The sequence below is a fragment of the Eptesicus fuscus genome, chromosome 6 (assembly GCF_027574615.1).
Source record: "Eptesicus fuscus isolate TK198812 chromosome 6, DD_ASM_mEF_20220401, whole genome shotgun sequence".
Classification (NCBI taxonomy): Eukaryota; Metazoa; Chordata; class Mammalia; order Chiroptera; family Vespertilionidae; genus Eptesicus; species Eptesicus fuscus.
Genome location: NC_072478.1, coordinates 48861676 through 48883734, shown reverse-complemented (window position 1 = coordinate 48883734; position 22059 = coordinate 48861676). Strand labels below are relative to the sequence as shown.

The following is a 22059-nucleotide window of genomic DNA, read 5'->3' as shown; positions in this document are numbered from 1 at the left end:
CAAAATCTCTAGGGGTCTATATTCATACATGAATGTGAAAAGAGACCAAAATCTTGCTTGCCTATGATTCTGGGTCATGTCAGTAGCTCAATGAAAACATGGGGTTGTGTTGGGGGGGAATAAACTCTTGACCCATGACCATTTTAGAATAGAACTGAATGGAATAAGGGTCACTTCAGGATACTATTCGAATGTGCATACAAACAGTTGCTATCTAACTGTGGTTCTAGGCAGGTAGCTACCAATCCACATGTGCTAATGACACAAGCTATAAAATCTGCCTTAGTAATTCTTTCAAAATAGGCATAAATCCAAATTAAGTAGAAATTTAGGAGCAGACCCTCAGCAACAATGATAGCCAATATGAGCTAGATGGGCACACGAAATTTTATTCAGAATAAGTAAAAAACTGAATAAATATTTATTGTGCCCATCTAGCTCATATTGGGTATCATTGTTTTTATAAAATATTGAAATATTGTAAGGTCTGGGGCCCAAAACTGGTAGGCTACTGTTTTGCTACTAGTATGTTTCCCTTCCTCCCTTTCTTCCATCCTTCCTTCCTTCCTCCCTTCCTTCCTTTTGCTAAAACCAAGACTAAAACTTTAAATGGCACAGTATCTCCATTTTCAAATGCTTTTTCTCTGGTAGGCATCTGAGTTTGACTCTCCTGGTATTTAAAGTGGCATCACTCATATAGCACATATATGAGATATTTTGGGGAGGGAAACTAAAACAAATGCAAAGCCTTTAGCAGAAATTCAGCTTAAATATGAAGACTGTCAAAAGGTCTGTCCAATGAAAACCTGGGGATAAAGTGGTACTTTTCTGGCTGCCAGTTGGCATCATAACAGCAACTATGTCTGTTATACAAAGTTATTCTAATTCTACCCATGTGTGAAGTGCAGGCTCTTTAGGTAATATGAGGTTTCCAATAGTTTGCCTTGGATCTTGGACCACTGCATGTGTATGTATATGTATATGTATATGTATATGTATATGTATATATATGTATATATTTGACATTTGAACACTCGAAAGTGATATCACTAATTGATACAAAAGAACTCTACCTGGAAGCAGTGTTTTACCCAAATGGCCTGAATTTCTAGCTGCTGTCAAGAAAAGAACACTCCTGAAATCCAGAAACATGGAAGCATGGAATAGAGTGTGGAATCTTGGAGGGAAGGGAGGGGAAGGTGGGTGGGTGGGAGTTAATCATCCAAAGGCCATGTTAGATATATGCATAACCCATGGACATAGGTAATAGGGTGGTGAAGGCCTGGGGCAGGGGCAGGGGCAGGCTGGAGGGGGGTCAGTGGAGGAAGAAAAGGGGACATATAATACTTCCAACAATAAAGATTTTTTAAAAAAGAACACTCCCTTCATACCTTCCTTGCAGTCGTGTTTATTTTCATGCAGCACAAATCCATTCCTGCACTGACACACATAGCTTCCCATTGTGTTGACACATTCATGTTGACACCCACCATTATCCTTCGAGCATTCGTCCTTGTCTAGCAAAGAGATAACCCCATAGTTTAGTAAGTAGCTTTAAAAACAAAGAATATCAAAGAAGAATCATTTCGTTTTGGTTAACACTGGAAAAGGATAAACTAAGCCACAGCTTACCCTGTTCCCAACAGAAAAAAAAAGACCAAAAAAACCCAAAAAACAAAACAAAACTGGTAGTGTCTTAGTTCTACCCAGTCCTTGTTTAGTTTGGCACCTGTACCATGAATTGAGTGTCCAAGACCATTTGTGCCAGGATTAGAACTTGCAATCCTCTTTCACTCCTGGAGTAGAAGTTTTGAGTAGGACATAGAGAAAGAGCAGATCTTTTTACAACTAATCCTGAACATTTATTGTCAATATTTAAAAATAAATGTAAAACTGTGAGTAGTTTGAATAAATGCAAGAAATGGCATTAAACTAGAGAGAAATTCTTCAATATATTAACCACGGTGTTTAGAAAGAGGCTAAACAAGGCTCCAAGATTTTGTGTATAATCACTTAAAAAATTAGTTAGTGTAACTACTCTAGTTGATTTTTTTCATTAACATTGTAGTTAGGCTAAATATTGATGAATCTGGACATTTCATAATATTCTAAGACAGAAAAAGGCATCAACAGACTATCCCAAAGAAGAAAGCTAATTTGTATCTATTTTAAAAATCGACTCCAGCAGCCCAGTTTATTAATAAGTAATTCCTTAAAAGGGCTTTTATTATGCTAGAAGCAAAGGTTAGAATGGGAAATATGAGCTTTGAGAAACAGCCAACAAATGCACTACAGGAACAAAAGCCAAACTAGAGTGGCAGGCAGTCAATCCAGGGAGAGGCACCATCAGCACCACATCACGTCCCTCAGCTCTTAGTCCACGGCTGGCTTGTCTGTCAAAGTCGACAGATTGCTCATGACACACATATATGATGACATGTCACTCAAACTGTCATCACTCCCACAGTTGAACCACAGAGAACAAAAGGGACACATGAAGTCGTATCAGGACTTAGGCTGAATTCATAATTTACACTGTCAATTTATTTTTCTAAAGGGAATTTGTGAGCTCATGGTAGGTCACAAATAGCAAATACTATATTTACATTTTTATCCAATCACTATTCACTCTATGAAGATGGGTTTAAGAAAGATGTTTTTATTCAAGTATCTGAGAATGATTTTTAAAGATACATCTATTTTTCCCCTTTTGGAGACTGATTGCATGGCAGAGTCCACACAGCTCCTGGCATATATTCATGCATTGGTAATATCAAAATATTCCAAATAGGAGCAGGCAGTCCCAAAGTTTTAAAGAACATATCAGAATCAATATCTTTATGATTTATGTGTATTCTACCTATTTTAACAGTTTCTTACTTTAAATATTTACTATGGAGACTAAAGAAACACACACAAAATGTAGAATAAGGAAAATTACCTAGCATCAAACACCAACATGTGTAGAAATTAGAATTTAATAGAAAATGAGCCTGGTAAAATTAATTTTAGAGCAATCTATAATAATGTGGAATCCCTGCTCCCTTATTTGCATCAAGAGTGAAAATTATAGTTTGAGCTATTAATGACTAATGCAAAACAGGTGGATGGTAAATCATACTTCCTGCCACCATGGTGGCAGTTACCTACATTTTCTGTTTTAGACAGCCAAGCAGTAAATGTTCTAAATTTATTGTTTTTATGTTCCTTTCCAGAGGGTCTTAAGATGCTTCATTTTCTCATGAGTGGTTATAGAATACACTTCATGTTTGTTAAGTGGAAAGAGCAATATAAAATTTTCTGGTGCCAGAATTTCTTACTCTGCAACAGACACATATTTCCAATGAAAATGCTTATGTAATGATAGCTTGTTGTACTTAAAGTAAATCTGACAGAGTGAACTTTAGTTGTACTATAGGTCAACCGGACTTGAGAGTTGGTTGAAAATCTAACAACTGTAAGCAGAGTAGTTGCTAAGTGTCAAGGCCTATGGTAGCAGGGATTGCCTGAATCCTCCTTTTATCTGGATCTGTTTGGATTGCCATACATCAGATATAAAACTGTTATAAGTAAAAAATGAGTGAACACAAGTTATTATTGCTGAGTTTTTAAATCCATAGTCATTTCATCATGAAAATAATTCTAACACAAAATAAAATTTCTAACATTGAAGCTTCATTCAGGTAGAAATCTCAAGTCACTAGGTTATATTTCTAAGGAGGATTTTTTTTCTTCAGAGTTTAGAATATAATCTGACCTGTGGTAATGATAACTAAAGCGAAATAATGTTGAAAGTAAAACCAATCAAATTAGAATAGTGATATTTCATAGCTAATTATTCATATGTCTGTTGTGATTGAAAATAATAATTTTAAAGTAATTTTTAGAGGAATGAGGAAAAGGAGAAAGAGCAGAAGGAGGAGAAAGAAAAAGATTTTATATATTCATTATTGTCTAAGTATCTATTACATTTTAGTTTCCCCATGGGTTGGTGTGTCCTGCCTTTGTTCCAACATCTAATGTCAACCAATATAATCAATGTTACATAAAATTAAGGACATTTTCTAGAATATATGTATGGATTAATCTAAAGTTTAGCTTAAATTCAAAAGTGGACTAATCAAAACAGTAACTAACAGCAGCAGAGGAGTCATCATGCCCAGCAAAGTAGCGTATAAAACTGCCCCACGAGTCAAATGGCCATATGAAAAGAGAAAATTTCAGTAAACATTGGAACACTTAAAATTATCCAGATGTCTTACATCATTCAGATAAAGAAAGGTACTTAACTTAATATTTTAAGTTGCCTATGAAGTAGTGAACATGGTGAAGTTATTAAAACACATTTGTTCGAATAGAAGTAAATACACTATTCTAATTAAAGTGGATGTAATTTCAGAATATCTATGTTGATGAGAAATAGCAACATTATAAAATACCTAATTCCACAAGTATATTCTGGATTTCTTATGTATGAAAGGTCATCAAACCAGGGGGAAAAGCTATTAGCAAACATAATTATGTTTTCACTTTTTTCCCCATTTCTTCTCTTAGGACACGAATTACAAATATTTTGAACAATGAAAATCCAAAGGAGAGAACCAAGAAGGGTGCAGCATTTTAAATATTCCTCAGAATGTCTGTATAATAAACTTAGTCATTGAGAATTTGATCAATAATTCATTTGAAATTTTCTAGCATTTTCATACTGTAGGCACAAAATTTTTACAATAGCTTTTTTATTAGTGAGAGAAATAAATGTTTTCTTGAGTAGAAATAAAAACATTTATTTTTGCAGATGGAAATGAGCCTCCTTCATTGGAATGGACATATCTACTTCCCATTCTTTCATGTTAGATGAAGGACAGGTCCATTAAAGGGGCAGAGCAGGTGGAATTTCCCCACAGAGGCCTGCAAGAGCATCTCTGAGACTGTCAGAGGCCATCAGTCTAAGAATAATACCTACTGGATGGAACTGAAGTGGCAACCTGTATCAAGTTCTTGCAAGATTCAAAAATAAAAATTTTCTCTTTGCAGAAAGCTTCCTTGTCTGTAGGAAAAAGAAGGGTCCATGCACCAGAACAAAAACACATATGAGCAGTAAACTCCCAGTAAATGCTCAAATATAAAATAAACAGACCCATGCACACTGGTGCACACACACTTCCATGCATGTGTACACACAGACATCACATACATAGATTTCAGCACAAAACTATTAAATGAATAATCACCTTCAGAAAAGCACTAGTAAACTATGAACTACAACAGAGATAACTTATGCTTTCTAAGATATGCAAATATTTAAATATCATTAATAACAAAAACTTGGAACAGAATTCAAAATCATAGGAAAGTTTTATGTTCCCATTTGAAATTAATCACACCAATATTTAAAGTTTAGTTAGAATAAAATTGGGTTCAATTTCTTCTAAAATATCGATGACCATTCCATGACAGAAATAATGTATAGGAGGAATAATGTAAAGAAATATCTGTATATGATGAAAGATGAATAAGGTTAGGAGCCTATCAGTTTAAACCACTTCAATTTAGAGATAGAACAACTGCACAAATCATTTTATCTGACTCCTTTATTTACTACAGACACAAACCTGGGAGTCAGGAAATCTGGGTTTTATTCTATTTCTTCCACAAAACAAGTTACTAGGTCTATCAGTAACAGATTACCTTCAAATTAAAGTTATCCATAAGGAAGACTGCTTTTAAATGAGGTTTATTCTTCAAACACTAAATACTTTAAGATATTAAATCAGAATTCATATGTGATGGTTTATCACTTTTATGAACATAGACATGGCAGGAAATTGATATTAATGACTGCTAATAAGTTCTTAGAGTCATTCTTCCATTTCCTAGGTCTATAAAGTGTTTTTAAAATGAAAGGCTATGTGCAAAAATAATTAACATCTCTGTATGATTATAAATATTTTCATTGTATACTGTATATTAAAAACCTAAAAACATTTCCTTGTCTTTTTCCTTGATGCATCACAGCAGAAAGAAAGCTAGAATGGACTCTAAATAGCTTTCCTCTTCAAATAATATGGAATCACCTATTATCAAATATTATTTCTTCTTTTTATTGGCTCCTTTAATAATTGTTCTTAGAAAAAGAATGTGGAAAAATAGTTGAACATGGTATATTACTCATTACGTTTTCATAAATTCATAACCACCTCTGAAATTTTTAAGACACTGGTTACAAACAGAACCCTTTAAGACTAAGTCTTCAGCCCTAGCTGGTTTGGCTCAGTGAATAGAGCGTTGGCCTGTGGACTAAAGGGTCCCAAGTTTGATTCCAGCCAAGGACACATGCCTGGGTTGTGGACTCGATCCCCCTCCCCAGTAGGGGGCGTGCAGGAGGCAGCCAACCAATGATTCTCTCTCATCATTGATGTTTCTATCTCTCTATCCCTCTCCTTTCCTCTCTGAAATCAATAAAAATATTAAAAAAGGACTAAGTCTTCAAAAATATCTCTTGATTAACAGATACACTAGAGTAACATTTATTCAATTGTCTATAGTAACATAAATATTACAAATTAACTATCAAATTAAAATTGTAAAATTTAACTAAAAGTACATATTAATATTAACTTGTATTACTATTTATTAACTAATCAATAAGTAGATGAATTTTTAATTTTCTTCACTCTCAATGATCAAAGTGTAGTAGGTAATGTTTGCAAGCCTAGAAATGTTTTGGGTAGCAGGTAGGTAAGATATGATATGTGTTTTTCTTCTAAAGTTATTTTTATATTTCAATCTAATAAAAACGGAGAAAAATTTGGAAAGAACTATAATGCACCAACTCTCCATCTTAATATAAATGTTCCTGGTATTTTTGCATAGCAGCTTTCAGGGTTGCTCCCACTCACATGCTTGGCTGTGTGCATAATGCACAGATACTAGTAGTTTTCTACTGCAATTTCCATTCATATTTTATCATAGATAACTATTTACACATGGAATCATTAGTTTATCTTTATTATTAAATTAATACATGGCAATCTATTATTATACTTGAAGCATTATTAAAACTCAAATAATAATTTCAATGTGAGTAGCATCTACCTATCAAAATGGGTGATCTTGCCCTAGCCGGCTTGGCTCAGTGGACAGAGCGTCAGCCTGCGGACTAAAAGGTCCCAGGTTCGATTCCGGCCAAGGGCACATGCCTGGGTTGTGGGCTCGGTTCCCAGTGGGGGGCGTGCAGGAGGCAGCTGATCAATGATTCTCATCATTGATGTTTCTATCTCTCTCTCTCTCTCCTTCTCCCTTCCTCTCTGAAATCAATAAAGAAATATATAAAAAAAAATGGGTGATCTTTTGTAAATTCTGATTTTGTGAGATGATCATAATTAAGACATTAAGTAACAAGTCCTTATTAGTTGACATTCCTTGATAGCACCGCACCAGCTCTTTACTACAACTGTAATGTTTTTATCTTCCCTTTTCCTGAGCAGACATATTCCCCAGGAACTTAAATGTGAAATAGATCTACTTACGCATCCAGAACCACAGTACTTTAAATATGAATCTGACAAACTGCCAAGACTTTTTAATACATCAAAAAGAAAACAAAACAAAACACTGAAAGTTTATACTCAATGATAATTATCTTGGACTTTACAAAATAATAATCTAATAAAAGGGTGAAAAGTGTATCTGGTGATTTTTCGGGTCACAAATATGTTCAGTGTAACATGTAAATAACGCCATTTGCAAAGGGCATGGTCAGCTCTTATAGTTGAGACAAACCAGGAAAAAGGGTGGGTTTCCATGCTCTGTGACACTAAGCAGTTTATCAGCTGCTTTATCTGTCAAATGAATATAACAACGAGAATGTCACAGCCTTACTGTGATTATTAGAGGTAATGTGTGTCTGCATAGAAAGTTCTCAAAATGGCAGCTATCTGACGGCTTGGGGTTCAACTTCCCCTTGAACTTCATTGTTCAGCGTACTTTACTACCAACAAGCCATCAAACAACTTAGGCTAAACTCTATCAAAATGAAGTGCTGTCACCTCGTTGACATAATTTTTAAATACATCACTGATAAATACTAAAAACAGAGACAATTTCTTAAAATCATCTGCATCAGTAAATGTGATTTACAGCAAATTAACTATTATGAGCTTTAGTACTACCAAGGTACTCAGATAATTTTACAATTATACGACTACATAGAAATTGGAATAAAGACTATGTTCACCATGTGCTGAGAACAGCATCTTTTGTATGTGCCCTCATATATCTATTATAAGAATTAAAGTAGCATGCCTTATATTTCAATAGCACTGTTCTAAAGACATAAACAAATGACCTGTCTTTATGATTAGGAAAGTTTTTCCTGACCAAAAATATCAGAGTGTGAATTTTAAATATTCTGATAACTTTCAATTTAATTGTGCTTTGTTACCAGTATACATAACATGTACTTTTAAAAAAAGTATTATTAAATAAAATGAATAACTAATTTAATGTGAGAGGGATCCTGAATAATATTAATATGATTATCAAATGCATTTATTTTATAATTTGTTTTTAAAATGAATAACTTTGTGGCTCTAAGATAAGAAGCCTTATCTCTAATGACTGGAAACCTAAAATTTGCAGCATCCATGATATTTTTAAAACAGTGAAGACTAAGGAAGTCTTTCTTCATTGAAATAGGATATTAAAAGTCTACTTTGAATAATATAAATCTTAAATGAATGCCTCAGAACAATTTTTAAAAGGCAATTAAATCTGGGGGAAGGAAGGGAATGAGAACAAGGGAATCAAATCCATTGTATTTTGAATGTACTTTTGTGTATGACTTGAAGCTCAATGGAGCTTATGAACCATTAACTTCAATTACACTGAAAACTCCAAACAAACCATTGCTATTGTAAATCTCATTAATTTTAAACACATGGGGACTGGAATAAACGGACTTTGAATTAACTCAATCCAAATTACCTAATATTAAAATATAATTGGAATTCAGTTGTTGTAAATTGCTTCCCCAGTCTGAAAGGCAGAACAGATTGCTATACTAAGGTTTATTACAATTTTATCTAGTTTTAAAATTTCACAATATTTCTATTAGATATGAAATTGGGAAACTAAGGTAATTTTACTGATTTTCTATATATTTTCTTAAAACTTGGGGACCTTTTATCAAATTTCAGCTCTTTAAGAGATAAATTTTACTGTGAGTTCATTAAACTATTAAATTCCAAACACAGAAGTGTCAAATGCTAATACATTGTTTTTAGTTAAATGATAATTTCCTTAGTACTAAGTCTCTTCCTGCAATAAGTCACTTCTATGGTGATGAGGCAAAATATGATTTTAATATCAGCTAATAATAAGAATACATATATAATAATAAGAGAAGTATATTGCTAAAGAGTAAGAATTAAAAAATAGGTTTCTAAAATGAGACCACATATTCTAAAAACAAAGATAAATTATTTTGAAAAGGTCTGACAGTTTTTGGAAGTTTGGTATTATTATCCCCATCCACTTGTAAAGAGTGAAGTCACTGTATGAAAATATTATTATAATAATTTCATATTACTTATACCATTTACCATATTTGATTCATTTATATAATATCTAAGTGTTTGAGAGCTCCATTTCAATAGGGCACCTATTATTAACATCCTGATTTTACGTAAAAAATTGTTCATCCTAGGATAAATGTTCATGCATTCTATGTACCTCCAAGTTGCTTTTATAGAAGAGGTAACATTGCTATTTAAGCCAATCGTCCTGGAAAATGTGCAATATGCACATGCAGCTTGAATACTGATACCTGAGAAGAAATGTGCTTTGAAGCCCTTCTTGGATACAGTGTTGTCAGATTTGAATTCAATTCTCATGTTGTTGAACTGGGATGTGATCACTTCAGGTACTTCAGCACCACAAAATCTGCCATGCAATTTAGACTCAGAGGAAAGGCCACTCCAAATCTCCACATAATCGTATTTGCAAACCTAGTAAAAAACACACATGGTTATTATAGTCACCAGATTTGGAAGTATCAGATAACTGACAATTATTTTTTAATTTTATTTTTCAATTACAGCTGATATTCAGTATTATTTTATATTAGTTTTGGCGGCACAGCATAGTGGTTAGATAATCATATAATTTACAAAGTGGTCCTCCCAATATTTCAAGTATCCTCTGGCACCATATTTGATTATTGCAATATTATTGACTGTATTTCCTATGCTGTATTTTCTATTAAATTGGAATTGATAGGTAACAAAACAAAACAAAAACTCAAGGAAAGGGCCCAACTAAGAGACATAAATGTGTGCTTGTTTATATATATTTATAGCATATATCTTATATCTCTTTTTAAATTTTCAAATATTTAAGTTCTCACTAGGAACTGTGAAAAAATTTTGTCATATACCATCTTACTTAATCCTGACAACAGCTATATGAAATTTAGTCCATGAAGTAACCATTAGCAATAGACCTGATCCTTTCTACTGTAAAGATGAGAAAACTGAGGCTCAGAAATTTTATGTAACTTGCCCAAAATTATACATCTTCTACATTGCAGTGTGGTGATTACTAACATAGAATTTGGCTTGGTCTAGAACTGCCTCCCAGAAACTTCATTCTAATCAGAACAGCACAATTAGGAAATTTCAAAGTAAGGCACTTGGTATATAATAAAAAGAATCCTTTGTCTTTCAAACTTATCAAACAAACTGATATTTCTTTTAAAAAATATTTTTATTGATTTCAGAGAGGAAGGGAAAGGGAGAGAGAGATAGAAACATCAATGAGAGAGAATCATTGATCGGCTGCCTCCTGCACACCCCGGACTAGGGATCAAGCCCGCAACCCGGGCATGTACCCTTGACCAGAATCGAACCAGGGACCCTTCAGTCTGCAGGCCGACACTCTATCCACTAAGCCAAACCAGCCAGGGCCAAACTGATGTTTCTTAATTTCTTTGAGTTGCTCTGCAGCATTGCTGCAGGACTACAAACAACAATAATTCTATACAGTGGGATGGAGGCAGACATTTATACTAAAAGGAGATAGAATGTATATGCAATATACAAACACCACCAAAATGGAAGGAGCTAAGTGAATGCCAGGTATTCTTAAGCAATCTTATGGCCACTAACAGATGTTTCCATAACACAATTCTAAAGTTTCAACAGGGCACATTAAAGAACACATCTTGCATGAATGACCTTATTACAAAAATGTGTAACTAGCAAGTGTAACAATGCATATGATTGAACCCTGGGGTATGATCTGTACTTTGCAATATGTCAACTCAAATTACTGGTTCTTTTGGTTTTAATTAGGTGATAAATTAGCAAAATATTGCTAGAAAAAATGAAATAACTTTTCTATCTATCTACAGCTGCAACTTTTGTTTAGAGAGGGCTCTGACATTGGATAGGAGAATGTAACCAAGTCTAAAGTTGACATTGACTTTCCTTTTGGATATCCATTGAGTGAATAAGTAACTAAGTTTTAGCTAAACTCTGTATTCTATAGGTCAGGTTTTTGCTCATGCCTTTATTTTAAATAGCTAAGACATCCAACTATGAAAATACACAGAATTTTGTAATAGCCTTCCACACAGGGACATCGTTATAAGTTTAAGATTCTGAGATATGTTACTGAGTCTGTATGGGGTTTCCATGAATAAAGACCATTACCATGAGAAAAATGCTTTTGGAACACAATGCTCCATTTACTTAAAGCCACCCCCACTTCCTCCTGAATATAAACTTCTAGCCTTCTTAGGAACATTTATCAATGAATGAATCAGAATGTCTTATCTGCCACAACCAATAGCTTTAGGGAAAACTGAGAGAACAGAAGTCACTCAACACAAAGTTCATATCAAACCACAGTACTGGTAAGGAGATTCCCATCTTCAAAAAGTGTCACTCATATGAAAGCTCTTCTAAAAATACTATAGACATTATTTTCGTCATTCAAAGTTCCTCTAAATTTCAGATAATACTAAAGGAAAAGAATGTTCCATATGGATAAAGTATGTTGTGAATATAAACTGTGGTCTTTCCCATCATGAAATGTATACATGATGTAAAGAAGATCTCAAAATGTCCAGTGAGCCCTAAAATTCTACAATTCTCTGAAATACATATGTTAATCACATTTCAGACTTTAATTTCCTTTAAGGAAACACAAAAATTAGCAACTTCTTTTTACCTTGAAGCCATTAGTAAGAGGTTTAAAATCACACAGAAGTGCCTTTCAAATAAATCATTTCACTTGTTTAAATGTGATCACCTGACCGAAAACTGTACCTTCACTACAGTAAGTTTTTGTAAAGGAAAGATAGCATCAATTAAGTGCATTTTTATTGAGGTTAAAATATTAATTTTGTAAATCAAAGCCAATATCAATTAAATGTACCTTTTATTAAGGGTAAAGTATTAATCTTCCCTTATTTGTGAACAGGGAACACATTCATAATAAAATACTAGTATGTAATAAAAATATATCCATTGCCACAAGTCAAATACACCGGGTTCTCCCAAAAAAATATTTTTGTTATGACTCAATCAGTGGATTTTGGTTTATTTTCATTTTAGAAAAGTCCATGTGACATGAAGCTGACCCTAATTTTCTCAAAATTCTTTAATAAATCACAAAATGCTGCATATTAATACACTAAATAAAAACTCCCTCAAAGTAATTTTCAGTCTCTCAGAAACAGTCTAAAATACTATCCAATGCCAACATGAATTATAAGCAGTTGCAGAAATGAGCAGTAGAGCAAAGAAAGATTACAATATCTATATTATTGTACCACCAAAATACATTCTTTCTTTCCTTATATTTTTAGTTTATCAGTTTTCCTTCAGGAAATCCAAAAATACAATAGAAAAAAATTATATTTGTTATTCACTTACTTCATTGCCCTCCAATTCAAAAAACTCAAACTTCACAGAAATTCTGTACTGGGTTGGCGCAACCACCTGCCACACACAGTTTTTATTAGGAGGGTACTCCTTGGGCCAACCTGGAGTGGTTATGGTGCCGTTAAGTTTGGTAAGAAGTCCACCACAAGCCGCTAGAAGAAAAGAAAAGGAAATAATTTTTCCTTAACAAAGTCATCTTAGCACCTTCCCACTGATAACCCAACATCTCACCATTAAATTTCAACCATCTTTAAGATTTTTCAAGATCTAGAGCATTGTAGTCTCTGTTCCTTAGACTTTAGTACAACTATTTTAATCATCTAGTCCCACTTATAAACTGCTATTTTGTAGCATTGGAACCAAGCAAAGTATGGCTGTACTACAGCATTTTAGATCATTTTAAAGTTGGGTGATCAATATAAAGAAAATTGGGTTCCTGCATCCTTATCTTTTTTTAAATATATTTTTATTGATATAAGAGAGGAAGGGAGAGGGAGAGAGAGAAACATCAATGATGAGAGAGAATCATTGATGGGCTGCCTCCTGCATACCCCACACTGGGTGTTGGGCCAGCAACCCGGACATGTGCCCTTGGCCGAAATCAAACCCGGGACCCTTCAGTCTGCAGGCCGACATTCTATCCATTGAGGCAAATCAGCTAGGGCTCATTGTATCTTAAATGGCTATAATAATATCTACACCATATGGTAATTGTGAGAATAAATGAAAAGTACAGGTAAAGCACAATGGAGTCTGATGCTGTAAGACCACAATCAATTGGTTATTTCTTTATACTCTTTTTTTCCCAACACAAGCAATTCTTGGAAACAGTTGTCTGTGTAGCAAGCAAGATAAACTATACTAAATAGAACATAGCTATTCAAAAAATCCAATTAAAAATATTTTTTCCCATTTGGATGAGCTATTTAAAAGAGGTACTATTTATGTTACCCTTCTTCCTCATTGAGAGCGAGTTCAGCAAAATCAGGAAATCCAAGAGGAAGCTGAGTGAAAAGAATATGTATTGTACTTGGTTTACTAATTGCTAGGGAGTCAGGACTTACCTAAAGTAACTGTTCTCTGCTTTCATTGCCTGTGTGTGTGTGTGTGTGTGTGTGTGTGTGTGTGTGTGTGTATGGTGAGGCAAAAGTAGGTTTACAGTTCTAAATATATGAGTTTATTCTTTTATTATTTATTAATTATTGTATTATTTTTCATATGAACAACTATAAACCTACTTTTGTCCCTCTCTCTCTCTCCTCCCCTCCCCTCTATATATACACATATATACACATACACACACACACACATATATCTTAAGCTTAAACTTTTAAGAAAAAACAGAGTCCCTGATTTTATAAATAGGTCACTGGGGTGTGGCATTTATTCATGAAACAAATAATTCTGCCCCCTTTGCCACTTATTATGTCCTCTGTTACAGATACAAAAGAGAACAAGGTGTTCATGTATAGAAAGCTTACACTTTTGTTGGGAACAAAAATAGCCTCAATACATTCATAAACATGAATAATATTAAAATGTCTCAAGTTCTATGAAAATGATTTTGGTAGAAATATTCAGAGAGGAAAAAATGAGGAACAGACTGGAGGAAGCAGATCAATTTATGTATTTTGTCTGTTACTCGAACATGAGGCCTTCAGTGTGAAACAGGGGAAATGAAGAGTCAGCTTTAAATTCTGAAGGAAGAGATCACAGGACATCACAACAAAACACCGTACAAGAAATCTCGTCTTAGAATTACAGAGGAAATGTAGAAAATGACAAAATGTCTTTGTTTATGAATTTTTTATTAACAAAGTGTATTTAGTTCCTGCTTTATGTCTGACTGTGCTAGATGCTGGAAATACAAAGATGACTCAGAGTCAGGACTCTGCAGTTCAATAAGGGAGACACATCATAAATTATGTTTAAGAAAAGGTAATAGTAAGTGATAGCTGAAGGGACAGGAGGATAAAAATATAGGTTCAGAGAGAAATAAAAACGGAAATAAATAGTTAGATAGATGATAGATAGATAGATAGATAGATAGATAGATAGATAGATAGATAGATAGATAGACAATTGGCCTGGTTAGTAACCAAAGGTGGAAATGACTGATTTTATAATGAGAAGCCAGGCAGTTTCACATTAGCTGTGACTAACCATTGAGTCTTTTTTTTTTTAAATTTCTTTATTGATTAAGATATTACATATTTGTCCTCATCCCCTCATTCCCATCCCAAACCCCTCTCCACGCATGCCCCCACCCCCCTTTTGTCTGTGACCACTGGTTAGGCTTAGAGTTTTACTGGTTGAGGAAAGAAGTTATTATAAAGGAAAGGAAAGGAAGAGGGAGGCAGAAAGAAAGGAAATGAGACTTTAATGAAAGAAAGAAATCGGGCAGAGGGTTTCAGCAGGGAATGCCAAGTGCAAACCCAGTCATACCTTCACAGCTCCTTTTGTCAGGCCCCAGCTCATAGCCAGGCTCACACGCACACTGGTAACTGCCCAGGGTGTTCAGACATCGCTGCTCACAGCCTCCACGGTCAGGCTTGGCACACTCATCTTCCTCTATAAAGACGGCAAGAGTTAGAGAATGACTGGAGTATTTTGTTTTTATATACTAAGGTATAAGATTTTTTGAAAATATGATATGCTTAATAGCTCTGAATGAAAATGAGACAATTAATTGCTTCAACAAAGGAGCAAGAACAATTTGCAAGTCCTTAATAGATGAAAAACAAGAATTCATGTCACTGCATCCTGAGAACATGTAAGAACCAACAGAAGTACTAGAAACCTAGAGCAGGGCCATCTGCAGATCACCTTATCTCAGACACAGTACTATTATTTTTCAGAATGAAACAGAAAAACTTACTGAAAAAACACAGCTTCACCTGTTGATGTTATAGTATAGTTTCCTAGATACCCTAAAAAATGCTTTTAAAGAAATATGTCATGGTGAATATAAATTAAAAAGGAAAAATTCAGAAACTTCCTGGACCTCTTTAAATATAAAGCACTCAGTGTTTTTATATAGACATATTAATCCAGAAAATGTAATAATTTCATATTTTTACACCAATATACTCTTTTAATTATATATGGAAACAAAAATGTACTATATGAAAATATATACTCTTTGTAAAAAAAAAAAAAAAAAAAAAAAAAGACGTTCTAGGTATTCACTAAGAGGCCATAAATGTTTTCCAATGTAGTAAAAGCCATTCTATAATGGGTGATTTGGAAATTCTGTCACCTAAAAATAAATTGATGAACTACAAGTCAGTATGAATTCTTTGTTGACTATATTGCAAACATTTTCTCCCAATCTATAGATCCCTTTCTGAATTTTACTTTATCTATTTCATTTTAAAATGATAGAATATCCTAGTAGAACTAATACCCTGTGTTACAAAGTCCAAAATTCTAGTATTTTACTAATAACCTTTGTCCTCAAAACCCACCAAAATTCCCTTATGAACAGTGCATACTTCAACTTTCAATAAAACTTTACTCCAGTTGTCCCTACCTCAAAGCCAAATATCACATTTATCCTGGACAAGGAAAATCTCACATTTCAAATTACCTTTAAAAAAGTTGGCAGCAAACCCTGCCTTGTTCACAGTCCCATCAGAAACAAACTTCATCCACAAGGTGTTGGAGGTAGACCTGATATCTTCAGGTTTATCATAACCACAGAAACGCCCTATCAAAGCGCTATTTTCTTTGGTCCCATCTCGAACTTCTAGGTAGTCATAGGCACAGTTGTCATGTCTTTCAATCTTAGAGAGTAAAAATATGTGAACATATGTCTCATTAATAGATAAAACAATTTCTATAGTAAGATTATTATGTATTCTCAGTACCATAATACTGATTGGTCATATAGCAGATTACTTATATTAAATGAGAACATATCTTGCAAGTGTGCACGGTGATATCTATACCGCCCATGGATAAAAGACCCATATTATTCTGGTAGATATGGAGAGAGAGAAAACAAATCTACAGAACAATACATCTGTATGCATCTGGATCAACAAACGTTAAACTGCCTTTTCAAAGAAAATTAAAATACAAGTGGTAATTCTTTAGAAAATAGAACTGAAAACATATCTGTACTTATAATGGTCATTAAAAGTCTGGGCCAGATTATGCTAAAAGCAGTGTAAAATTTTCTCAGAAATATAGCTATAGTTGCCGAAACCGGTTTGGCTCAGTGGATAGAGCGTCAGCCTATGGACTGAAAGGTCCCAGGTTCGATTCCGGTCAAGGGCATGTACCTTGGTTGCAGGCACATCCCCAGTAGGGGGTGTGCAAGAGGCAGCTGGTTGATGTTTCTCTCTCATCTATGTTTCTAACTCTCTATCCCTCTCTCTTCCTCACTGTAATAAATCAATAAAATATATTTTGGAAAAAACAAACAGAAATATAGCTATAGCAACTGCCCATTGTTAATCAAGGAAATAGCTATTTTATTCAAAGAAAGCTGCCTTCAAATTCTATTGGCAAATATTACACTGTTTTAGGTTATAGATATCTTTTTTAGGGAAGGTCTGATAATATGGATTACATTACTTCCCAGTCTATGGAATTCTTTACTGATAGCTAGCATAGTTACATGTAGAAAGACTATCATACTGTAGAGTCTTTCTCCAAGTACCTCGGCTGATGTAGATGAGCCCTTTTACCTCAACACACTCCCCTCAACCCATATTAAGTGGCAGAACTCAATTTATCTTCTTCAACAACTAAATGTAAATGGTAGATCAGACTATCGGCCTATGAAACTTATGGAGAACTCTAAATTTCTGGACTCATGTTTTTGCCTAGACCTACTTCTAAAAGCAACAGAGCCAAAATTTACAAATTAATTTAAAAGCTAGACAATTTCTAAATAAAATTCTTGCTTTTTATTTATTTATTTTTTTACAGAAGGAGGCACTTGTCCTGAAATCTTAATAGAGTCAACTGCTTATTAGATATCTGAAGTTAGAGAACCATGAAAAGTATCGCACCTTGTGAGCCACTGTCTGACATACATTTTGCTGATATATAGAATTCGGTTGCAAAATATAGTCATTCATGGAACTACAACCAGAATGCACAAAAATACTGTATAGTTGTTTGAAGAGTCTGTTTCCTGAATTGTCAAACATTAATAGCAATAGTCTTAAAATTAAGTAGCATAAGGACAAAAGACAAAAAATAGATTTTTGAAGCACAGATTTGGTTAGAACTAAGAACTACATTTGCTGCTTCCTTTCCCCAATCACAGTAGGATTCCTTCATTCCTTCAACAGTCAGTGCCTATTCTTTGCCAGGCACTCTTCCCACTGCTTGGAATGCACCATTCAGCAGAATGACAGAGCCTCACCCTCGTGGGGCTTAGCTGCTTCTGGTGGGTAGAGAGCAAAGGAACAATCAACAGGGAAATAATTAAATCATACACTATTAGAAAGTAATACATTTCATGGAAAAATATAAAGGTGAACAAGAGGTTAAGAGAAGTGGGGGTAGGAGGTGTGAAGGATGCTCCATCAGGCTCATTAAATTTGATTAATAAATCCAGACTTTTTCCTATAAATGTATTCTCTTTCTGTGTGAGATTATGGGGATGAATAGAAAATATTTAATATAAATAATATCTCATTTTTAAAACACACTTTTTAAACTGTAGCTGTTTAAATGGAGAGATGGGAAGGGAGAGCTAGCAATAACTAATTAAGGCACTAGTAACTTAATTAGTCACTGGAGATGACCAGGCCAATCTGATCAGCTATATATAGGCTTTCTTCTCTTAGCCTTTAATATACTCCTTTCAAAATCAAAGTTCTCTATAAATATGAGACCATTTCCAGATGGCCAAAAGCTATTCTTCAGTCAAGGGGACAAATAAAATAGCATCTAAAACTCTCAAGGTGTAGGGCTTGATAAAAGAATAAGCAACACCGAACTAGAGACAAAACTGCCGGGAAAATAACCCCTGTTCTCAGCAAGCCATCATAGACACACTTGCTTAAAGCAGCACAGAATGAACTGCCCCTGACTCATGAATCATATTGGAAGGGGGGCTGTGAGTTAGAAGAGGAAAAGAAGAGAGACCACAACAGAATTACAGCGCAGCATAAAAATTAAGAAGATTAATTTAAAAAGCTTTTTAATTACTATCTGAGGAGAGTACTGCTTTTAAAAATTACAGTATTACCAGGGGAAAAACAAAATAGACACTATTGAAAATGAAACAAAAATTTATATTTCTTCATATAAATATGAAAAGAAATAAGTGATTGAAAAGAAATAAGATAATGGATACTTCCCTGTAAATAAAACTCAATCTATTTTTTAACAGATATGTAATAGGTTATTTTAAATTTTAATTTAAAGTATAGTCACTGGCTACTTAATAAGTTTAAATAATTTATATGAAACACAAGGATAAATATTTCATGGATAAATGCATAACAATGATCAATTGTAGGATTGATTCCACTAGTAGCTACTTATGAATTATGTATTACTTACATATTAAATATTATGCACCTGGTGTTATGGATAACACAATAGAAATATGCACTGTATTCTCACATAGTAAAGGTCACAGTTGTTGAATTACTTAGAAAATAAAATGTGCCGCATACATATGAATTTATAATATTCGGAAATGCACAACCCCTCCACCAACCATCCTGGATATCTTATCAATGACCTCAGTGATCTTTGTTTACGCATTTTTCCAGCTTAACTGAATTAACCCTAAGTGGAATGCCACCACAATGAATCTGTTATATTGGTGTTAATTATAATTATACCTTTTCAACTACATCTCCACAGAAGTAATGATGAGCACAAATGAAAGTTTCAGTTATTTTATTTATGTCACTTGTGTACCATTTGCTCTAGCTATATCAATTATTTAATCAAGTAATATACTGATTGGCTAGAAATAAATATGGTTGAAGCTAAAAAGTGAATAAGTGTATTTATTGATATTATGCCGGTAACCTTAAGTTCCGTGAGAAAAAGAATATCAAATTCAGTGATTTATAAAAACAATAAAAAAAGAAAGAGCAGTTTCTTGTTGAGTTATAGCCTGGACACAGTTCACAGATATGTGACCTGAATGCAATGCCATGCACAGCTGCACATATAATAAATTTGTTTGGATAATGATGATGTTAATTTATTACAGACTTTAAGGTAACCAAACCATACATGAATGTGGCCAAGTTTATCTCAATGTAAACAGACTTAGCATGCATATAGGAAATACAATGAAAATGATAGTAAGCTTCTAATATTTTTAGGAAACTGATATTTAAGTGATATTGGAAGTAGATGCAAATACACAAAGAGGGGAAAACAAGTACACAGATTAGTGAGAAGGGATTAAGGTTACATTTTGTTACTCAGTGGGGGCTCATGCCTTTACTAGCAGGTTAGAGAGGGAGCATGAAAAAGCTGAGTGATTTCCAATTAGCAAAAATTAAAATCAATTACAGGTTATCTAACGTGGTCAGCCTCACATTCTAAAACTGCCAGGCGGTGCAAAGCTTTGTGGTCAGTGCACGTGGGTGAGCGCCGACACTGAAGGAGAGCCAGCCTAGAGGAAGGCCTACGACCCTGCACAGGACCCATTCACGCACTTTGCTTCCATTTTATAACCAAATTTCTAAATAAACATAACACTGCAAAAATACCTACTGCGGTACCTAATTTGTAAAAAGCTTAAAAAATTCCAAAGTTTCCAGATAATATTTCCAATCTCCCATGCTCCCTGAAAAATTAAAAATAGAATTCCCATATGATTCAGCAACCCCACTTCTAGGTATATAACCCCAAAATTGAATGCAGTGTCTCGAGGATATATTTGTAAATCCGTGTTTATAGCAGTATCATTCACAATAGTCAAAAGGTGGAAGCAATCCAAATGTCTGTCAACAGATGAATGCATAAACAAAGGTGGTACATAAATACAATGGAATATTATTCAGCCTTAAAAAGGGAGATGCCCAGCAAGCATGGCTCAATGGCTGAGTGTTGACCTATGAACCAGGACATAACGGTTGGATTTCAGGTCAGGGCACATGCCCGGGTTGTGGGCTCGATCCCCAGTGGGAGGCGTGCAGGAGGCAGCCAGTCAATGATTCTCTCTCATCATTAATGTTCCTATCTCTCTTTCTCCCTCTCTTAAATCAATATATATATATATATGCTACAACATGGGTGACCCATGAGGACATTATACTAGTAAAATAAGCAGTCAAAAAAGGCAAATATTATATGATTCCAATTACATGAAGTATTAGAATAGATAAAGTCATAGAGACAGAAATGAGAAGGGTAGCTGCCAAGAGCTGGGGGTAGGGGAGAAAGGGAGGTTGTTGTTTATTGTGTGTAGAGTTTCAGTTTTGCAAGGGTTCTGGAGAGGGATGGTGGTGATGGTTGCACAACAATGTGAATGTACTTGACACTACTGAACTATACACTTAAAAAATGGTGAAAATTGTAAATTTTATATTATGTCTACTTTACCATAACAAAAACAACAACACATAACCCTCTCCCGTGACTGTTAGTGTGTAGTTTCAAAATATAAGTAATGCAATCAGCTCCTAAATGATTCAACTTTTATAGAAAATACCCTGTGAAATTATATACATTTGGAACAATGCTCAAGTAATTATTCTTTTTAAAACGTATTTTATTGATATTTGAGAGAGAGAGGAAGGGAGAGGGATAAAGAGATGGAACCATCGATGAGAGAGAAACACTGTCAATCGGCTGCCTCCTATGCCCCCCACTGAGGATTGAGCCCGCAACCCGGGCATGTGCCCTGACCGTCAATTGAACTGGTGGTCTCATGGTTCTTGGCTGGATGATCAACCACAGAGCTATGCCAATGAGTCTAAAGTAATTATTATTTGCTTTGGAAGAACATGTTAGTATATATAACTAACAAAATCAATGTTAGTCACTAAGCATTAGTCACTAAAAAAAATTAATTTCCACAATGGGAAAAATCCAGTAGAGCCTAATAAATAATCCTATCAATAAGAGGAATTTTTAATAAAAGAAGAAAAGCTTAATAATAGGTCATTATTTT

At 34.2% G+C, this 22059-nt stretch overlaps 1 protein-coding gene across 1 annotated transcript in view; it reads right to left on the bottom strand.

Annotated features, from left to right (window-relative positions):
• Positions 1-22059, bottom strand: part of TLL1 (tolloid like 1) — a 158468-nt gene that overhangs the window by 18779 nt on the left and 117630 nt on the right. Inside the window, exons 13-17 of the mRNA XM_008144269.3 lie at positions 16540-16735; positions 15396-15521; positions 12942-13102; positions 9830-10010; positions 1392-1517 (exon numbers count right to left, since the gene is read on the bottom strand). Of these exons, the coding sequence (XP_008142491.2) occupies positions 1392-1517; positions 9830-10010; positions 12942-13102; positions 15396-15521; positions 16540-16735 (790 nt within the window). The remainder of the gene's footprint in view (positions 1-1391; positions 1518-9829; positions 10011-12941; positions 13103-15395; positions 15522-16539; positions 16736-22059) is intronic.